Source organism: Polyodon spathula, chromosome 15 (genome assembly GCF_017654505.1).
Source record: "Polyodon spathula isolate WHYD16114869_AA chromosome 15, ASM1765450v1, whole genome shotgun sequence".
Classification (NCBI taxonomy): domain Eukaryota; kingdom Metazoa; phylum Chordata; class Actinopteri; order Acipenseriformes; family Polyodontidae; genus Polyodon; species Polyodon spathula.
In genome coordinates this window covers 3,574,059-3,596,366 of record NC_054548.1, presented here as the reverse complement: position 1 = coordinate 3,596,366, position 22,308 = coordinate 3,574,059, and the positions used below count along the sequence as shown (strand labels likewise).

The 22,308-nt window shown below is 39.2% G+C and overlaps 1 protein-coding gene across 1 annotated transcript in view; it reads left to right on the top strand.

Moving 5' to 3' along the window:
• LOC121328014 (gamma-aminobutyric acid receptor subunit gamma-3-like) overlaps positions 1 to 22,308 on the top strand; it is a 171,775-nt gene that overhangs the window by 131,299 nt on the left and 18,168 nt on the right. Inside the window, exon 5 of the mRNA XM_041272437.1 lies at positions 234 to 316. Within this exon, the coding sequence (XP_041128371.1) occupies positions 234 to 316 (83 nt within the window). The remainder of the gene's footprint in view (positions 1 to 233; positions 317 to 22,308) is intronic.

The window sequence follows — 22,308 nt, the reverse complement described above, 5'->3', positions numbered from 1 at the left end:
TTGACAGTCAGCAGGGATGGAAATGTGATTCTGTAAAGTGAGCAGATTGGATGTACTGTCTGCTATTCATCACAATTTTTACCTGTTTTAATGTTGAAAATGTTATCCTTCGTGTGAAATGTTTCCTCTTTTTTTGTGATTGTGCCAAATTGGCAATAACGCCATTTAGAAAGCAGTCTTAATTTACTCTGAAGTCCATAATGACATCTACTTTTGTTCCTCCTGTTTTAAAGGCTTACCATCAACGCAGAATGCCAGCTGCAGCTGCATAACTTTCCAATGGATGAACACTCTTGCCCACTAATATTCTCCAGCTGTAAGTACTGCCTGAGCGCATATGCACTACAACACTGATGCAAAAAGTCATTCCACTTGGGTTTTCTTTCTTTTTTTGGCAGCAGTTTGCAGTGTCTTTGAAAAATAGGGTTTTTATAATAGTATCAGTATCAGAGATGAGAAATCTCCTTTGATTGGCTGGTTTTCCTCTTTTACTCAGTGCCCTGTGCTACTGATGAGATCAATGCAGGTCCAGCAGGAGAAAAATGTTCCTGTTTTCTTTTTTTCAAAAGCTATTAACACATTAGTGACAGTGAGGTTTTTATTTATTTATTTATTTATTTATTTATTTATATAAAACAAAAACATACAAAAAAAACTTGAAAAAATAAGGCACAGTTCCATGAAGGCTGTTGTTTTTACATTACCAACCCCATTGGTGCTTGCAGACGGCTGTCTTGACAAGTTGCCATTTCATTGGTCCACAAGCCAGAACTGTGAATTAAATAGCTAAGGTGCAGTTCTACAGTTCACATTGCAGAAATGGTGAAAATAATGGAACGGAAGGAAGCTGCAGGCGAAAAATTAAGATACATATATATTCCTTTTCTGTTTTACTTGTAGAGCGAGCGAGCGACGGGGGGGGAGGTGGGGTTGCTTGCAAACGTTGCTGATAAAGCCTGTAGACCCCCCCACTCTGCTGGAATAATCCATACATTAGACATGTGTAGCTCACCTTCAACCTGTGAGCCTTTATTAGAAATGCTTTCCTGTTAAAAATATACTGACGCTGCGCTTGTGTCTTGTACAACAATAATAAAGTCTGCACTTTTTTATTACCTGAGTACCAGTTATGTGAACCCCTGATTATGGAGGCGTTGGAAAGCCATATTCTCTGCAGAAAACATGCAGACATAACAAACACTGTTTGTAGTGACTACAGCCTGACATCTGCATTGTCTCTGTGACCTGATGTTGATGGAGACAAACATGGTGATCCAGCGTATTATAAAATACAACCTGTTTTTAAACAAGCATCTTGAAAAACAAGAAGTGGCCAGTCATTTGAATGCCAGAGAAGACAGAGTGAAAAAATCAAGAGGTCATGTTAAACTTTTTTTATTAATAGAACATTAGGATTGTATTTATTTTTTACACAGACTCTTCTTAAATTTAAACATTTGTTATGTTAAACTTGTGGATGATTAGCTCAAGTATTTTGTGTGGCTTCTTTTGTAGGTTCAATGATTATTATTATTATTATTATTATTATTATTATTATTATTATTATTATTATTATTATTATTATTATTATTATAAAAGATAAAAAAACAGGAGGGAAAGGAAAAATTTTAAGTTAACAAGAACAAGAACATTAAAGAAAAGACATGTTGTACAACATGTATTTCAGCCCTTATGCACAGATAAGAAAAAATAGATTTCACTTGAAACTAAATATATATTTTATATTTTACTTTATTATCAAGTTTCACAGACCCTATTTCACTGCCCTGACTTTCAAAAGACCTAACTTTGCTTGGCAGGTGCTGTTTTCTTCACTCTCCAGTATTGGCGCTCTGTGTTTGTGGATCCAGCAGTTAAAGTTGGTGCTGTTTTCTTCACTCTCCAGTATTGCCGCTATGTGTTTGTGAATCCAGCAGTTAAAGTTGGTGCTGTTTTCTACACTCTCCAGTATTGCCGCTATGTGTTTGTGAACCAGTTAACTCTCCTTTGCTGTGTTTTGAATCCAGCAGGTGCTGTTTTCTTCACTCTCCAGTATTGCCGCTCTGTGTTTGTGGATCCAGCAGTTAAAGTTGGTGCTGTTTTCTTCACTCTCCAGTATTGCCGCTCTGTGTTTGTGAATCCAGCAGTTAAAGTTGGTGCTGTTTTCTTCACTCTCCAGTATTGCCGCTCTGTGTTTGTGGATCCAGCAGTTAAAGTTGGTGCTGTTTTCTTCACTCTCCAGTATTGCCGCTCTGTGTTTGTGAATCCAGCAGTTAAAGTTGGTGCTGTTTTCTTCACTCTCCAGTATTGCCGCTCTGTGTTTGTGAATCCAGCAGTTAAAGTTGGTGCTGTTTTCTTCACTCTCCAGTATTGCCGCTCTGTGTTTGTGAATCCAGCAGTTAAAGTTGGTGCTGTTTTCTTCACTCTCCAGTATTGCCGCTCTGTGTTTGTGAATCCAGCAGTTAAAGTTGGTGCTGTTTTCTTCACTCTCCAGTATTGCCGCTCTGTGTTTGTGAATCCAGCAGTTAAAGTTGGTGCTGTTTTCTTCACTCTCCAGTATTGCCGCTCTGTGTTTGTGAATCCAGCAGTTAAAGTTGGTGCTGTTTTCTTCACTCTCCAGTATTGCCGCTCTGTGTTTGTGAATCCAGCAGTTAAAGTTGGTGCTGTTTTCTTCACTCTCCAGTATTGCCGCTCTGTGTTTGTGAATCCAGCAGTTAAAGTTGGTGCTGTTTTCTTCACTCTCCAGTATTGCCGCTCTGTGTTTGTGAATCCAGCAGTTAAAGTTGGTGCTGTTTTCTTCACTCTCCAGTATTGCCGCTCTGTGTTTGTGAATCCAGCAGTTAAAGTTGGTGCTGTTTTCTTCACTCTCCAGTATTGCCGCTCTGTGTTTGTGAATCCAGCAGTTAAAGTTGGTGCTGTTTTCTTCACTCTCCAGTATTGCCGCTCTGTGTTTGTGAATCCAGCAGTTAAAGTTGGTGCTGTTTTCTTCACTCTCCAGTATTGCCGCTCTGTGTTTGTGAATCCAGCAGTTAAAGTTGGTGCTGTTTTCTTCACTCTCCAGTATTGCCGCTCTGTGTTTGTGAATCCAGCAGTTAAAGTTGGTGCTGTTTTCTTCACTCTCCAGTATTGCCGCTCTGTGTTTGTGAATCCAGCAGTTAAAGTTGGTGCTGTTTTCTTCACTCTCCAGTATTGCCGCTCTGTGTTTGTGAATCCAGCAGTTAAAGTTGGTGCTGTTTTCTTCACTCTCCAGTATTGCCGCTCTGTGTTTGTGAATCCAGCAGTTAAAGTTGGTGCTGTTTTCTTCACTCTCCAGTATTGCCGCTCTGTGTTTGTGAATCCAGCAGTTAAAGTTGGTGCTGTTTTCTTCACTCTCCAGTATTGCCGCTCTGTGTTTGTGAATCCAGCAGTTAAAGTTGGTGCTGTTTTCTTCACTCTCCAGTATTGCCGCTCTGTGTTTGTGAATCCAGCAGTTAAAGTTGGTGCTGTTTTCTTCACTCTCCAGTATTGCCGCTCTGTGTTTGTGAATCCAGCAGTTAAAGTTGGTGCTGTTTTCTTCACTCTCCAGTATTGCCGCTCTGTGTTTGTGAATCCAGCAGTTAAAGTTGGTGCTGTTTTCTTCACTCTCCAGTATTGCCGCTCTGTGTTTGTGAATCCAGCAGTTAAAGTTGGTGCTGTTTTCTTCACTCTCCAGTATTGCCGCTCTGTGTTTGTGAATCCAGCAGTTAAAGTTGGTGCTGTTTTCTTCACTCTCCAGTATTGCCGCTCTGTGTTTGTGAATCCAGCAGTTAAAGTTGGTGCTGTTTTCTTCACTCTCCAGTATTGCCGCTCTGTGTTTGTGAATCCAGCAGTTAAAGTTGGTGCTGTTTTCTTCACTCTCCAGTATTGCCGCTCTGTGTTTGTGAATCCAGCAGTTAAAGTTGGTGCTGTTTTCTTCACTCTCCAGTATTGCCGCTCTGTGTTTGTGAATCCAGCAGTTAAAGTTGGTGCTGTTTTCTTCACTCTCCAGTATTGCCGCTCTGTGTTTGTGAATCCAGCAGTTAAAGTTGGTGCTGTTTTCTTCACTCTCCAGTATTGCCGCTCTGTGTTTGTGAATCCAGCAGTTAAAGTTGGTGCTGTTTTCTTCACTCTCCAGTATTGCCGCTCTGTGTTTGTGAATCCAGCAGTTAAAGTTGGTGCTGTTTTCTTCACTCTCCAGTATTGCCGCTCTGTGTTTGTGAATCCAGCAGTTAAAGTTGGTGCTGTTTTCTTCACTCTCCAGTATTGCCGCTCTGTGTTTGTGAATCCAGCAGTTAAAGTTGGTGCTGTTTTCTTCACTCTCCAGTATTGCCGCTCTGTGTTTGTGAATCCAGCAGTTAAAGTTTGTGCTGTTTTCTTCACTCTCCAGTATTGCCGCTCTGTGTTTGTGAATCCAGCAGTTAAAGTTGCTGCTGTTTTCTTCACTCTCCAGTATTGGCGCTCTGTGTTTGTGAATCCAGCAGTTAAAGTTGCTGCTGTTTTCTTCACTCTCCAGTATTGCCGCTCTGTGTTTGTGGATCCAGCAGTTAAAGTTGGTGCTGTTTTCTTCACTCTCCAGTATTGCCGCTCTGTGTTTGTGGATCCAGCAGTTAAAGTTGCTGCTGTTTTCTTCACTCTCCAGTATTGCCGCTCTGTGTTTGTGAATCCAGCAGTTAAAGTTGCTGCTGTTTTCTTCACTCTCCAGTATTGCTATGATGTAACTGAAATACTGTAACTTACTCAATAGGTAAGCAAGGAAATTAAGACACAGACAGCCCACACAGTGCACAAAACGATTTCCTCTGAGTGGGAGTTCTATAGCAGTTGTTTTGTCCCCATCTGTGTTGTTTTAGGTGACACGAATTTTTCAGCAGCACGATAATTGCTGGATGAATCAGCTTTTCTGATAACCATAATCTCCAAAAATAACTAACTTCTTCGTAATCCCTTTGATACTTGACCCCTTTTCAATCCACACTGTATTTAATACGCACTTTCACAACAGCCTTGACTTGACAGGGCGAGTTGTATTTTTCAAATCTTATATCTGGGCTAATATGGTTCCAGTATTGCCGCTATGTGTTTGTGAATCCAGCAGTTAAAGTTAGTGCTGTTTTCTTCACTCTCCATATATATGCTATGATGTATATATATATATATATATATATATATATATATATATATATATATTAGGTACACGAACAGCAGGGAGATGGGTTAATATCCTCCCTGCCAAAAAAATGTATGAATGCAAGGTTTGTTAATTTAATTTGTTTGATTGATTATCGCCCGCACCTGGGGATTATTGTAAATTAGGACCGGGTGCAGGGTATAAAGAGTCAGCAGCCAGTCTGTCTGTGGCTGCTGAGTAGAAGGGAGCACAAAGTGCGCTTTGTTCCCGAGCAGACATAAATAAGTGTTGTGTTTAGATCTGTGTGTTTATTTTGTGTTTACGTTGCAGGTAAACAGCGTCTCCGTCCTGCGAGCTCATCAGGGACCTGCAAAAAAGTGTAGTCAGTGCTCCGAAGGAGCTAGGTGTTTGTTTATTCGCAAACACTGTCGAGAAAGTGCTCTCCACAAACGACACAATTATTTTGGTGAATGGATTTTACAGTGAAGTCCTCTCTTTTGACTTGTACAAACCACACCCAGGAGTGAAATACGGCCTCTTTTCATCCGGAAAGGCCTGCACCCGATGCCCTGACATGCTGGAGTTTGTACAATCCCTGCACACATGTTTATTCACCATATTATTATTACTTTTATTATTATTTCTATGTCACAAACCTGTAGGCCAGATGTACAGGCTGAGAACTGTTTCCCTTTTGAAACATCACGTGTAACGTGGTGCAAAAAGGTTGTGTTTTCGTTGGCGTGGTCCATGATCCACATTAATCAAATTTTAGTGGCCTATAAAATGTTTTTTTTTTTTAAATAATAATGTTAATATTCTTAATAAACACTGCTGCGTCCATTTCAGTGATAAAAAAATCCAGCAAGTTTAACTTCATTCAAATTGGGTTCCTGAGCAAAAACTCCAACACGCCAGTGGATCCCAGATTCCTGCCACTTCTCTGCTTTCTTTACTTCTCTTCATTTTCATCTCTGCAGCATTCATCATTTCCACAGCTTTATATACCACTTACATTCTACCAGGGCCAAGTGCAAAGACATAGGCATATTTTCAAAGATATGCAACTGAAACGTGACATTCACCTAGATGAATGTAAACAATGACCTTAAAAATATTACAGTCCTGTTAATGGATGAGCATTGCTACTCATCAGTGACCCTAGGCTCTGGGCTCTAGGCTCCCTTCCTTGTAATTTAGGGCTGACATTTACTTCATTATATAGGGGATTGCTGTAATGGAACTGCATGCAGTAGACAAACACACAAAACAGATTTGAAAAGGGCTGGGAAGGATTTCCGAAGAGAGTTTTTTCTTTTCAAGAGAAGCGGCAAGCACAGCCAAATGTGTTTTACTATTGTAAGTGTGTCTGTCAGACTATAATTTCCATCACAGTTCTCAGTTCTTTAACAGCTATAGAGTGGGAAGCCATGTCAGTGCCATTAACATGCCAGCAAGCTTTACTAATTCTTTCTGTACAAATTAGACAATTTGTCAGCGCAATCCAATCCCTCCACTCAATCCCATGATACCTGCAGCTTGCGTAGCTAGAAGAACAATGGCCCTGCTTGCAGGTGAGGATTGTAGCTGTGTCTAATGCAGTGGGACCACGGGGATATCAGATAATATACAGCTCATCTGACATCACGCCCTAGTTTCTTTACCAGCCTTACTGTGTTTAAAACAAAATCAGATTCCGGTATCTACATCATCTTCTGTGACCTCGTGTCACCTTTTTACGATACAGTAAGCTGTGTAAAACAAAAGGGTTGGGTTGGGTTTGGAGTGTTACATATTTATTTATTGGTAATACTTTACATGAAGTGTCTCTAATCACTATGTATTTACATAACCGTTACTTAGTAAATGCATGTGTACTTACACACAATTACAATCTTACTATGCATAGCTGCAATGGACTTTTTTTGCCTGATCTAACTCTAACCCTATCCCTAACCCAAAATTGTGTACTTACATATATTGTGTAAAATGTGTGTAAGAGACACATGTATTTACTATGTAACTGCAATGCAAATACACAGTAACGAGTGACACTTAATGTAAAGTGTTATCTATTTATTATGCTTGAGAGTCAGGTCTGTACCTGTATCAAGTCTATCCTGGATGGTATTTTCCAGCCCATTCCTTGGAACAGGCTAATTTGTGATTGGCTCGGAGACTTATTTACAACCAATGAAGATAACAGCTGTGGTTTAATGGCAGTGAAATCTATGTTTTTTTCTTGCTATACCTATGATACGCATTAGGCTCATTACATGTTTGTTTTGTTGTCACAATGATGCTCTAACTCTACTTGTATACATGTAGGGTGTATCTGAAGTATTTGATTAAACACATGAGGACTGCACAGACAGACCCTGAATTGAAATGCGTGAATTTAAAAGGTAGCGCTTAGAAGACACACAGCACGCCACTTGTAAGCAATAGTAAAATAGCAGCTTGTCTTGACTCTAAATGCAGAAATCTGTCACAAAGGGATCTCGCTATTTGTTCCATGTAATAAACACATCTAACAAACACAGTTCTGTTTCTGTCACTATTTCTATGCTGATGATTTAATTGAGAGGGTCTAGAGAACATGTCAAAGATATCCACTCAGTAGTTTATACAGCTGAGTGTCTTAACATTTAGAACAGGCACGATTCAAGAGCAGGAGATGTATTGAACCCCGTAAACGTAGCTTTGAGTTGTTTGAATGAAAGTCCCTTCACCATTGTTCTGGGGCTTATTCAAGTTCAAGAGGTCATGGTAATGTAATCATTTTCAACACTCTGGTGTTCAGAAGTATTGACCCCATGAGATTTCAATCAACATTAGCTGTCTGAATTTACCTTTATTCATTATTAAATACTTTTAATGAACATTTTTACCATCAATCAGAAAAGATAACTATATGTAAAAAATCTATGAATTGTGTAATTATCCCAGTTTCTGAATTACCTTCCTTAGCACATGCAGGATCAGTTCACCTGCTCAATATAATCACCTTCAACTCAATCCAACAATGTTTGATTTGACTGAGAACTGGAGTCTGGGCTATGGACTACGACCCTTGCTGTTTTAATTGCATTCAGCATGTGTTGCTTGTGCTTCTATAAAACATTTCCAATGGCTGAACATTGCACAAGATTTTCAGAATGAGAATGACACTTAGAAACTCCAGGCAGGAGGCAGATTACCTTCAAGTAAAAGCTGTGCTTTCCTTCCATTTCTAAAGACGTCTTTTCAGTCAGGACAATCTTGCGTTTAATAACCACCTTTATCAGAAGCCAAGCAAGAGAAAGAGAAAGAAAAAGCAGAATACAAACAGCTGGAGCTCAGCCTCGTCCTTCGAAGCATGATGGTGCCTTCTGCTAAAGAACAAGGAATAAAAGAATAAATCTGTGCGCTGTGCTCAACCAGGTGAAAATATCAGGCAGAGGAGCATCGTCCAGCCGCACCTGCGGGCGAGGCTGGGAGTGAGGTACTGGTTCAGAGGTGGTAATTCGGCAGGACTGCGTTTGTGAAGTAGGTTTATATACCGTATGACCATGAAATGACCAATGAACAAATGTGACGTACAAGGAACTATATTAACGATACTATAGACTTCCTGCTTCAAAAACTTGTGTATATTCAGTTTATAAAGTGCCATGTTTGGTTATGCAGGCATTTCATTCACAGCTTTCGTTCGTGAGGATCTGGCTGTGCCACTCATTTAATAGATCATGCTGGTAATAATGCTGACGCATCTGTTTAGGCAGCAGGTCTGTTTGTGTGCTTTGTTATAACATTCTGGAAATATGTGCACTTCGTTTCCCTCACTGTTATGAAGGTGGATACACATTTTCAAATGTATAGTTCAAGCATAAGTTACAAGAGCTACAAGCTTTCATGGAAACAAATCCATACATAAAAACTTACCACAGTCTGTGTGTGCTGGTAACTCACACACCAAACACACACTTCTTAACTATACAAAGGTCTGAGCAAACAGCATAAGGAGATTTGAGGATTAAAAACAAACTGTAAATAAGCAGAGAGAGTTCTGGCTAACCTCACCCTGATGGACAGCTTCTAATATGTCCTCTGCACAGGATTTAGCATTCCTGAAATGCTGATTATAATCTCTGCTATGAGTCACAGGTTCCGGTGTTCAGAATTGTGTCAGAGAGTTCGTTACATTACAGCTCAGCCGATTCTACAGATGTGAAAGATAAAGAAACAGGCCTGATTCTGAGATGGTCATCCCTAAATGAAATCTAAAGCTGACCTTCCTGCTGTGGTATTTTATCTCTTCTTCATTACAGAAGCACCTCTGTCCTTAATGATAAGGGCAGAATCCAATCACACAGTAAATAGCTCTCATGGAAGAAAAAATAAATTAAAAGCACTGTTATCAGTTGTCATGTATAGGGCATTACCTAGCAGTGTTTTGCAATGTTATTTTAAAGTAAACCTTTATATATATATATATATATATATATATATATATATATATATATATATATATATATATATATATATATATATATATAATATATATACTATATATATATAATAATATTATATATATATATATTAATAACCTTGAACCTGCAATTATCCATTTAGGGAGTTTATCTATTTCTATACATTACATTATTACATTAGCTGCAATACTGGATTTCAGGGTTAATACTTTGAGTGAGTATTTGGATCACATGGGGATCATTTACAATTATGGCAATTTCAATAGGTAAGTGAGGAAGAATAGTAATAATCTGTAAATTCCTGGTCGTTCCTCTAGACAGGAAAGCAGTAATCCTTGGTCCTGTCAGGTATTCACTCTGAGCAGTAATCCCTGGTCCTGTCAGGTATTCACTCTGAGCAGTAATCCTTGGTCATGTCAGGTATTCACTCTGAGCAGTAATCCCTGGTCATGTCAGGTATTCACTCTGAGCAGGTATTCACTCTAATCCCTGGTCATGTCAGGTATTCACTCTGAGCAGTAATCCCTGGTCATGTCAGGTACTCTCACTCTGAGCACTCTGAGCACTAATCCCTGGTCCTGTCAGGTATTCACTCTGAGCACTAATCCCTGGTCCTGTCAGGTATTCACTCTGAGCACTATTCCCTGGTCCTGTCAGGTATTCACTCTGAGCACTAATCCCTGGTCCTGTCAGGTATTCACTCTGAGCACTAATCCCTGGTCATGTCAGGTATTCACTCTGAGCACTAATCCCTGGTCCTGTCAGGTATTCACTCTGAGCACTATTCCCTGGTCATGTCAGGTATTCACTCTGAGCATGTTTTAAATGAGCTAATCCCTGGTCATGTCAGGTATTCACTCTGAGCACTAATCCCTGGTCATGTCAGGTATTCACTCTGAGATCCCTGGTCATGTCAGGTATTCACTCTGAGTCCCTGGTCATGTCAGGTATTCACTCTGAGCACTAATCCCTGGTCATGTCAGGTATTCACTCTGAGCACTAATCCCTGGTCATGTCAGGTATTCACTCTGAGCACTAATCCCTGGTCATGTCAGGTATTCACTCTGAGCACTAATCCCTGGTCCTGTCAGGTATTCACTCTGAGCACTAATCCCTGGTCCTGTCAGGTATTCACTCTGAGCACTAATCCCTGGTCATGTCAGGTATTCACTCTGAGCAGTAATCCCTGGTCCTGTCAGGTATTCACTCTGAGCACTAATCCCTGGTCCTGTCAGGTATTCACTCTGAGCACTAATCCCTGGTCCTGTCAGGTATTCACTCTGAGCACTAATCCCTGGTCCTGTCAGGTATTCACTCTGAGCAGTAATCCCTGGTCATGTCAGGTATTCACTCTGAGCACTAATCCCTGGTCATGTCAGGTATTCACTCTGAGCAGTATTCCCTGGTCATGTCAGGTATTCACTCTGAGCAGTAATCCCTGGTCCTGTCAGGTATTTAATCTAAATATTTAAGAATCACTTTGACTGGTTTAATATATTTTTGTTCTTGAAAATTAAATGATGGTTTTTGGAAACTCTGGCATCGTATTCCTTGCTCCCCAGTGAACTGGCTGTATCTCCTAATGACTGGTATGATTGAAGCCTGTCACTCAGGCCTTGACCCTGCTCTAGTGAACTGGCTGTATCTCCTAATGACTGGTATGATTGAAGCCTGTCACTTAGGCCTTGACCCTGCTCTAGTGAACTGGCTGTATCTCCTAATGACTGGTATGATTGAAGCCTGTCACTCAGGCCTTGACGGTTGACCATAGGAACTAAAACATGGAAAGGTTGCCAAGAGGATATTTTTTAAATATCTTTGCAACTGAAGTATATGTTTTAAAATCAACACACAACAGCATGTGAGGTCTGCAATACTGTGCAGAACTAGTTATTAATTTGTATGTTTTAAATGAGTACTAACCAAGGTTTTAAAATCTAAATTCTTACCTATTAACTTTATTAATAATTGTTCAGCCCCCCCCCCTTTTTTATTGTATTGCATATATTGCTCTACTGCATTCTGTGACTGTTGATGTGAGTCACATGATCTGATTGCAGCTAGAACATTGAAGTGTCATGTGTTAAATGCTTTTTTCAGTTTTTATTTGCTAGCAATTCTCAGGATTTTTTTTAGTAGTGGTTTAAAAGTTTGTATTCAATTTAATGTAAAGAAGATATGCAAAAGTATTGTACTAAATCTTGAATTATGTTTAATGTTTCACTAAATTGGATGGATGCTTTCACTCGTAACAGATAATAAAACTGTAACAAAACTAAATTAAATCACAAAAGGCTTAATTTTAAATAAATAATTTTTATATCGCTCCTTTCATAGCGGACAAAAAGCACTTTACAAGATACAAGACTATGGTGTGTGTACTATGCATCAGCTGCAGAGTCCCTTACAACAACATCTCACCTGAAAGATGGGGCACAAGGAGGTTCAGTGCCTTGCTCAGGGTCACACATATAATGAGTCAATGGTTGAGCTGGGATTTGAACCAGGGACCTCCTGGTTATAAGCATGTTTCTTTAACCACTGGACCCCTCAGCCTCTGAGAATATCTATGTTAAGTTATGACTGCAATAACAGACACATGCATGAATTCTCAAGCCAAAACAAATTTTAAAAAAGCAAGAAACAAAATAAATCATAAACACTGCATTTATTTACAGAAAAATTGACACTTTCCTAAAATAATTCTCAAAAAAAAAAAAAGTAATATCTCTACCACTTTGGTAACAAACTGTGTATCAGTCTGTACAAAGTTATTTTTGGTTTACCTTGTTAGCAATTGCTTTTTTGTTGAATAAACCTAAGTTCAATAAATACATACTGTAAACAAACCCATATGCTTGAACAATGTGTCAGGGGCATATTATCATGCATAATAATGTGATGTCTTTTTGTAAATAAATTATGCCATTCAAGGACATATAAATCAATGCAATTATTTGACCAAATGCTAACTGAAGCAAAGTTAGGTGGGCTATAGATGTACTTTAGTGTATTCAGCTGTGTAAATCAAGCTGCCCAGATAAATTACCCTATTACAATAAAAATAGCATTGCCAAAGGAAATATTGCAATGCAAATGATCTCACTGCCTCTTTATTTCATTCATCAGTTTCTTGTGCTTTGCTGAAATATACCAGAAGGTAAGGCTTTAAAATCCTAGCACACGTATGAATATTCCTGAGCCTAGTCTTCCATGTCTATTCTGTAGCGTGGATCACAATGCAATGACAAGAAAGGGCCGCTGTTATTTTCTGCATGCGAGGCAGCACGTTTTGTAATGACCTGAGCTGACTGTACATATGCTTATTAATATCCTTTGATTTTGTAGATATAACTAACTGGCAATTGCTGTACGGTTACCATTATATTACAGACATGAGATGTACAGTGAGGTAGACATCTTCCAGTTTTTGCATTACAAGCCTCATGTTGTAAGACTGGAATGTATCCAATCAATTAAGAACACAGATAGGGTTAGGTTTAGAGTTAGGGTTAGGGTTATATCATGAAAAATGCATGTTAAGTGCATTGTAACTATGCATAATAACATTGTAATTATGTGTAAGTGCACATGTATTTACTAAGTAACTACTATGTAAACACACAATAATTCGAAACACTTAATGTAAAGAGTGACAGATTTTTTAAAAATTATCTCTATATTAATAGAATGTGCATTGAACCTGATACGTTAAAAGAGCTGTCATCCCTTTGTTATTGTCATACTGTGCATTATTCACATATTGGCATGTCCTGAGAAGTTGTGAAAACATAACCCTCTTTCCTGATTCACTCAGTAAGATGCCCACCAAGACAAACAAAGTAGAGTCCACAGCACAGTGCAATAATGAATGACAGGCTGTGCATACACTAGAGTCCACAGCACAGTGCAATAATGAATGACAGGCTGTGCATACAATAGAGTCCACAGCACAGTGCAATAATGAATGACAGGCTGGCTAGAGTGTGCAATAATGAATGACACTAGAGTCCACAGCACATACACTAGAGTCCACAGCACAGTGCAATAATGAATGACAGGCTGTGCATACACTAGAGTCCACAGCACAGTGCAATAATGAATGACAGGCTGTGCATACAATAGAGTCCACAGCACAGTGCAATAATGAATGACAGGCTGTGCATACAATAGAGTCCACAGCACAGTGCAATAATGAATGACAGGCTGTGCATACACTAGAGTCCACAGCACAGTGCAATAATGAATGACAGGCTGTGCATACACTAGAGTCCACAGCACAGTGCAATAATGAATGACAGGCTGTGCATACAATAGAGTCCACAGCACAGTGCAATAATGAATGACAGGCTGTGCATACACTAGAGTCCACAGCACAGTGCAATAATGAATGACAGGCTGTGCATACAGTAGAGTCCACAGCACAGTGCAATAATGAATGACAGGCTGTGCATACACTAGAGTCCACAGCACAGTGCAATAATGAATGACAGGCTGTGCATACAATAGAGTCCACAGCACAGTGCAATAATGAATGACAGGCTGTGCATACACTAGAGTCCACAGCACAGTGCAATAATGAATGACAGGCTGTGCATACAATAGAGTCCACAGCACAGTGCAATAATGAATGACAGGCTGTGCATACACTAGAGTCCACAGCACAGTGCAATAATGAATGACAGGCTGTGCATACACTAGAGTCCACAGCACAGTGCAATAATGAATGACAGGCTGTGCATACACTAGAGTCCACAGCACAGTGCAATAATGAATGACAGGCTGTGCATACAATAGAGTCCACAGCACAGTGCAATAATGAATGACAGGCTGTGCATACACTAGAGTCCACAGCACAGTGCAATAATGAATGACAGGCTGTGCATACAATAGAGTCCACAGCACAGTGCAATAGTGAATGACAGGCTGTGCATAGAGTGGACACTTGTGACAATGGTTACATTGGAAACGAATGAATTGACCTGAATATTAATGCTAGGCCTTTACTTAGAAATCAGTGTTTCTCTTTAGCTTCTTGCCTGTCCTGCAAATGTCTATCATTCTGAGAGCAGATTGAAAACAAGACAGATAAACTAAACCAATAAGCATTTAATCCAGGAAAGGCTGGCATGGTCTGTATTAGCAATGGCAAATCAATACATTTTCATAAGACACAATTTTTGGAAATTATTTCAAGTGCTGCAGATGTGAGACAGTACTAAACAATACATATTTGACATTCTAAGCATTTTAATCTACTTTTCTTCATTTGAAATGTGGTGACAGGATCACTGACCCTGTGGCCTTTTCACTTACTTGCTGGATAATTTGTTCGAGCATGGCATTTGACGACAAGCCCCGACATGTGATGCATTCTCACTTTCATCAAACAGCTTTATCACAGAATGGATGCTTGCTTGGGGGCTACAATATATCATGGGCAGCAAGTGATGAGCTTGACCCATTTATTTGATGGGAAATAACGGCTCATATTTGATGAAGTGAAACAGAGGATATTATATTGGGACTTGGCATTGACTGAATGAGAGCAGGAAGGGAAGCGACAGGAAACAGCATGCATGCAAAGGGCATTGTTTTATCCAGAAGTGGGTTACACTTTGACGTGGCACACACTGCAGAGAAGAGATAGTAAATAGTATGTATGCAAAGGGCATTGTTTTATCCTGAAGTGGGTTACACTTTGACGTGGCACACACTGCAGAGAAGAGATAGTAAATAGTATGTATGTAAAGGGAATTGTTTTATCCAGAAGTGGGTTACACTCTAGAAAACAGCCAGCACAAGCACCTACAGGTATTTGTCACATGTCTTCCAGGACTAATTTGGATTGGCTAAAGAAATCCAACAGTTAATATTTTATGATTACCAGGAGAAATTGGTAAAGACAGATAAACACAGATAGACAGTTCACATTTTTTCTCTTTTTAATTCTAGTTCTCCCATGTAAGGTAGGTTTTGACAGAATGTATCTTTCTTTAGCAGCAGAACTGACAGCCCCCATTAGATAGAAACAAGCTTGTCAATCACACTTTTAAATAAACATGTCTTCTACAGAAACTAGAGGTCAGAACAGGGGCAGGCACCAGGGGGATAGCCTAGTTCCTACACAACTATGCTACCATCTAGTTTAATTTCTGATTTACTGTGAAACCAAGACTCAAGGTGGTCTTTTTACTCATATAAAATAACATACTAAACACTTCTGTATGCCTGAATCATTTATTTTTAAAAAACGATTAAAAACTGTAATTGTGTTATTGTTGACGCTGCAGTGTATTGCTTTGGTATATTTAATGCAATAGAAATATAATTAGCGTTTTTATGAAAGCGAGTGTAGCTTAGTGTTACACAGGAAAGGCATGGTGTCATGACAGTAAGCTAATAAAGAATTGCTAATCATATTAAAAAGGAATGACTGATACTCTTGGTACCACACTGGGGATTCCAGTAATGATTCATCAATGTGACTAGTTAGGATTTGGTTTAGAGTTAGGAGTAGGGTTAGGGTTAGAGTTAAGGTTAGTTTTAGAGTACTTACACATAATTACAATGGTATTATGCATTGCTAAAATGTACTTAACATTTGCATCTTTTTGCATGATATATATAAATACACAATTGTATCAGAAAAGGGCAAGGGTTGGGTTTAGGGGGTTAGGTCTAGAATTAGGTTTGAGTTAGGATTAGGGTTACATCATGCAAAAAATGTGTTTACATTAAGTACATTGTAACTATCCATAATAACATTGTAATTGTGTAAGTACACATATATTTATTAAGTAACTTCTATGTAAATATACAACAACTTTAACTTAACTTTTAATGCACATTTAAGCTATTCAGATCTGAACAGAACAACATGCTTTTCCAAAATCAAACTGAACCGCGTTTAAATCAAACCAATTAATCTACCCATTATAGTATGTGCTTAAAGTTAGCTTTTAGCAAGAACACAGTGGGGGTGCATTATAATTATAACAGTAGGGAGCTTGTTCCCTATCATCTGTTTTCTGCATTGCTGTTGGTAAACTGCTTATTTTTACAGATAGTCTTCAGAAACAAAAAGCCATGTCTGCTCATGTTTGTATTGTGTTACTGGAATGTATTTGGTTTGTTTCAATGTGAGTTTAGAAAACAATGCCAAAGGGAAAACAAGGGAGCTGAGTGCTTCAAATGAACCACAGTGAATCGAACTGAGACCCCTGAACAGCACAGTTCAACGTGATCCCAAGTCATCTGTGAGCAAGGCAGCTATGTCTGAAAAGTGCAAAGATACATTGGGTTCTTCTTTGGTATGCGTCAGATTTTTTTTTCTGTGGCAGTAATTCTACAAAGCTGCTGCCGCCACACTCTCCTGCATCATTCAGTAAGATTGTAACCTTTTTAACTGCGTAATGTTTCACTCTCTGACTGTTCTAATGATACATGCCACACATATCCATTGTTACAAAGCTTTTGATCAGAGATGCATTTCATAGGTCACGCACTATTGAAAAGATCAGTACCCATGTTAGCTCTGCTGAGTGCTCTGTGCATGCATTGCTCTATTAGGCATCCTCTAATAATTCACCGTGAGGGGGCATTTCAGAAAACACACAAAATGATAAAAACACTCTTTCCAGGGAGCCGGTGTGCTTGCACCCATGCTAGTCTTCCAGCACCATAGGGAGCAATTTAGCACATCTAATCCTCTCCAGCTCAACTGCTATCAGACCAACTCTTTAGAACACCGAGGAATTACCTCAGACTGGATCAAGTGCATTGCTTATCCAAATAATGACAAAGACTGAATGGCCAGTGTTTCAGTTTTAATCTCAAACAATTCATTATCTAATAATAATTATTATTATTATTATTATTATTATTATTATTATTATTATTATTATTATTATTATTAATCTACAACTTTGAACACTTAAATGTAACATTTGTAAAATACCAGTAGATACTACCAGAGTAACACACATTTTGACACAAGTTAAAAAGTTAGTTACTTTTATTATTACTTTCTAAACTGATTTTGTGTGTTTGTGTATGTGTGAGAGTGTGTATGTGTAAGTGTGTGTGTGTGTGTGCTTGTGTGTGAGTGTGTGTGTGTGTGTGCATGAGTTTGTGTGTGTGTGTGTGCGCCTGCTCTACATTTAATAATGCATATATTCCATACAAAATGTTCAAAATGTATGTTTAAGAAGGATTCAGTTTGTATTAGCTATAGTTTTTTGAAGTACTATCTCTTTTAGCTGTATTCTGTTTTTCTGTGGAATCAAAGGAGATGTCTTCTTCACTGCTGGAATCACTACTGCCACTCTCAGATGCAAGGTCTATTCCATATTTGCCTGAGCTGCTGGCTTCAGGTATATAATCTGGGGGAAGATCACATGCCTCCTCATTGGATGAGCCAACATCCCATATCTTTCCATCAGATGGCAAAAGCGTTGTATGACTACAGAGCCTGCCATAGCAATACCTTGCTGAAATTCCTTACAAAACATATCGTGCATTATAGTCATGCAAGTGCATCAATTGTATTAGACTTAAAAGTAAAAAATGCTGTTTAAAATGTTATTTATTAGTTTTCTCTACTAGAGGCCCATTGGTCTTTTATATGTGGTGTATCCCTTGAGAGACAACATTAAAATAGATGTGAACAAAATAAAGAAGCATGTTTTTGTAATGGATTTAACAGGACTCTGTCTACTGACTGCCTACAGATAGTATGTGACAGTAATTGCACTTTAATCATGTGAAAAAAAAAAATCAGACTTATTAAAATGACCACACTGCTGTCCCCACATGGACCTAAAGTAGCCGTGACAGTTTTCAATCAGGCCTGATGAATGGATGCCCAGTCTGTGTTCAAACAATGACAGACAGGGTACTAAAGAAGGTGAATCCTGTGCTTCACAAAAGCATTTTAAGTGAAGAAAACCCCTAAAACAGTAAAGTATATATACCCCTCATACAGGTATAAATCACTCATCAGAAATCAGCTTACTTACCATGTAATTTAAATGAATGTGTACTGCATGATTTGACAGCAGTGCTTCTGAAACTGACCACAAACACAGTTTCTGATTTCCCACCCAGATCACTGCAGGGTTTTCTCAGATTATATTACCATGAAAAAGTGCCATACTGTATTTACCATGCCCCAGCAACAACACACGTGCTGCAGGGGTGTGCCAGTCAAAAGTGCCATACTGTATTTACCATGCCCCAGCAACAACACACGTGCTGCAGGGGTGTGCCAGTCAAAAGTGCCATACTGTATTTACCATGCCCCAGCAACAACACACGTGCTGCAGGGGTGTGCCAGTCAAAAGTGCCATACTGTATTTACCATGCCCCAGCAACAACACACGTGCTGGAGGGGTGTGCCAGTCAAAAGTGCCATACTGTATTTACCATGCCCCAGCAACAACACACGTGCTGGAGGGGTGTGCCAGTCAAAAGTGCCATACTGTATTTACCATGCCCCAGCAACAACACACGTGCTGGAGGGGTGTGCCAGTCAAAAGTGCCATACTGTATTTACCATGCCCCAGCAACAACACACGTGCTGCAGGGGTGTGCCAGTCAAAAGTGCCATACTGTATTTACCATGCCCCAGCAACAACACACGTGCTGGAGGGGTGTGCCAGTCAAAAGTGCCATACTGTATTTACCATGCCCCAGCAACAACACACGTGCTGGAGGTGTGTGCCAGTCAAAAGTGCCATACTGTATTTACCATGCCCCAGCAACAACACACGTGCTGGAGGTGTGTGCCAGTCAAAAGTGCCATACTGTATTTACCATGGCCAAGCAACAACACATTTGCTAGATTGATGTGCCAGTCAAAGGGTTAAGGCACTACACCAAGATGATGCCAGATGCCTTAGTGTCTGAATTTGGTCCATAGTCTGTGTACCCTGATGAAGATAGTCATTGTCAAAACAAGTTTTCTACACAGATGTGTTTAATTAAAAGATTCAGGAATCATCTGTTGAATTATACCAGTAATTCAGTATTGGAAGGGATTTTCGATTTGTTTGTAATTTGTGGAAGTAATGAATTGCTTAAAGAACACCATTTTTTATTTTTACAAACCAGAATTCCTTATACACCACAAAAATGAAATCAGGGAAACAAGGAACGGAAAAACACAAGTAAGATCAGTGACACAATGGAAGGTCTCTTCAGAGCTCTCAGGACAATTAAAAACACAAGTAACATCAGTGACACAATGGAAGGTCTCTTCAGAGCTCTCAGGACAATTAAAAACACAAGTAACATCAGTGACACAATGGAAGGTCTCTTCAGAGCTCTCAGGACAATTAAAAACACAAGTAACATCAGTGACACAATGGAAGGTCTCTTCAGGGCTCTCAGGACAATTAAAAACACAAGTAACATCAGTGACACAATGGAAGGTCTCTTCAGAGCTCTCAGGACAATTAAAAACACAAGTAACATCAGTGACACAATGGAAGGTCTCTTCAGAGCTCTCAGGACAATTAAAAACACAAGTAACATCAGTGACACAATGGAAGGTTTATTCAGAGCTCTCAGGACAATTAAAAACACAAGTAACATCAGTGACACAATGGAAGGTCTCTTCAGAGCTCTCAAGACAATTAAAAACACAAGTAACATCAGTGACACAATGGAAGGTCTCTTCAGAGCTCTCAGGACAATTAAAAACACAAGTAACATCAGTGACACAATGGAAGGTCTCTTCAGAGCTCTCAGGACAATTAAAAACACAAGTAACATCAGTGACACAATGGAAGGTCTCTTCAGAGCACTCAGGACAATTAAAAACACAAGTAACATCAGTGACACAATGGAAGGTCTCTTCAGAGCTCTCAGGGGGTAATTAAAGGTTGTTTCTAATAGTTTGAGTGTTTTAAGTTATATATCAATGCATGATGTAAACTTCCTGCAATAAAAGACTACTGTGTAGGGCTGTTGGAATATGTATTCCATGCACGGTGGGACAAATTACTTTCAAAACCTGGTGGCCAAGTGAACTTTTATGATGGCCAACATTTTCAAAAGGGGACAAAGTGAGGAGACGTGTACATGTTGCACACATTGCTTTTGCATGCTTTGTTTTCATGTAACTAACGCCATCAAATTCCAGTGAACTATATACATTAAATTCCAGGGAACTATTTACATGAAATTCCAGGGAACTACAGTGAGCACTCGGATATCCTCTACAGTCCATTATAATAGAAATGCAAGAAGTTCTGTGGAGGCAAGGGATTGAAAGTGTCAGGTCAGATGAATAAAATAATTCTTTATGTCACTGACGGGCTAATTTAAAACCTTGTCTCTGTTTTATTGTATCCACTGTCAATGGAAACAGCAGATATTAATTAAGCAATTATAGGGAGTCAGATAAATGAATTACTTATATTTGAATCAGGTTTAATACAAATTAGCTCCACCACAGTGCACAGCTATTATTCACGAGTAGGGGCATGGGCAGCTTGGTTTGGCTGTTGTCCAGTAACTTGCTCATCGTTTGTTTATATTACCAAACCTGCAAATTGCAGAACAAGGCAATGCTTTAAGTCGTGAATGACACATTGCACACGATTCAGGTAGTGTGAATACAGTATATTGATTCATTTCTGGAGAGGCATAAACCTCGGTTTACAATATCAGAGTCTGAAGGTATATCACCAAGCCAGCAAAACCAATCACAGGAAAAGTATAGGGCCTGATCTTTACCATTTACAAAGGGTTAAGCAACTTAGCTATTTGTATTTACTATTGCAGTAAATACCCTATCATACAAACTGTGCTAATAAACTTCTATTATACAAACTGCGATCAGAGAGTGTCCAGATAATCCAATTGTTCAGATAATCTAATTACAACTGTGAAATTGTTTATATGGCTTTCCCATTCAGATGTAATTCCAACCTCTTTACCAGTAACTATATATTTACCTCTTCTCTGAGTAGATACATACAGATATTTTATAAATATTGTTCTCTATGCAACATATTGGACAGAAGAAATGATCAAGAAAGGAAAAACAAATAAGTAGGGAAATACAACCCCCTAGAATGCTATGAATACAATGTGTTGAATGTGATGTGTTTCCCAGTCCACTGGCTGGTTCCCATGGTGACATTCCATCTTGTTATTAAGCGGAACCTGCCCCAGAGATCCACAGACAAGGCGGCAACTGTGCCAGGGAGCCAGCCTGGAATCAATAAGAAAACACCTATGGGTTTTAAATACAACGGAATGTACCCGTGCCAGGGAGCCAGCCTGGAATCAATAAGAAAACATCTATGGGTTTTAAATACAACGGAATGTACCCGTGCCAGGGAGCCAGCCTGGAATCAATAAATTGAACAAATTGGGAAATAGTTGGAAAAAAAGGGGTGTGTCAAAAGACAAGTGTGATTGATTCTGTTTCTAAAATACTGGCTTGCCATGTTCTTTATGGGACTGTGTTTCTTTAAATGGAAGTGTTTTGCTTCAGTGGCATTTCAACCATGTTGACTCAACCTGAGTCATAGTATAGTGCTGGTGAGAGCAAATCCATTGACAAACACGTTTTATATAAAGCTTTCTGTGAAGTCTTCTAGTAGTCTCAAAGCACTTTATAGAAACAATCAGCAGTTGCAGGAGAAAGCAGCATTGAAAAAGTCTTCAGTAAAAACCCTGGAGCTGTGAATGAATGCT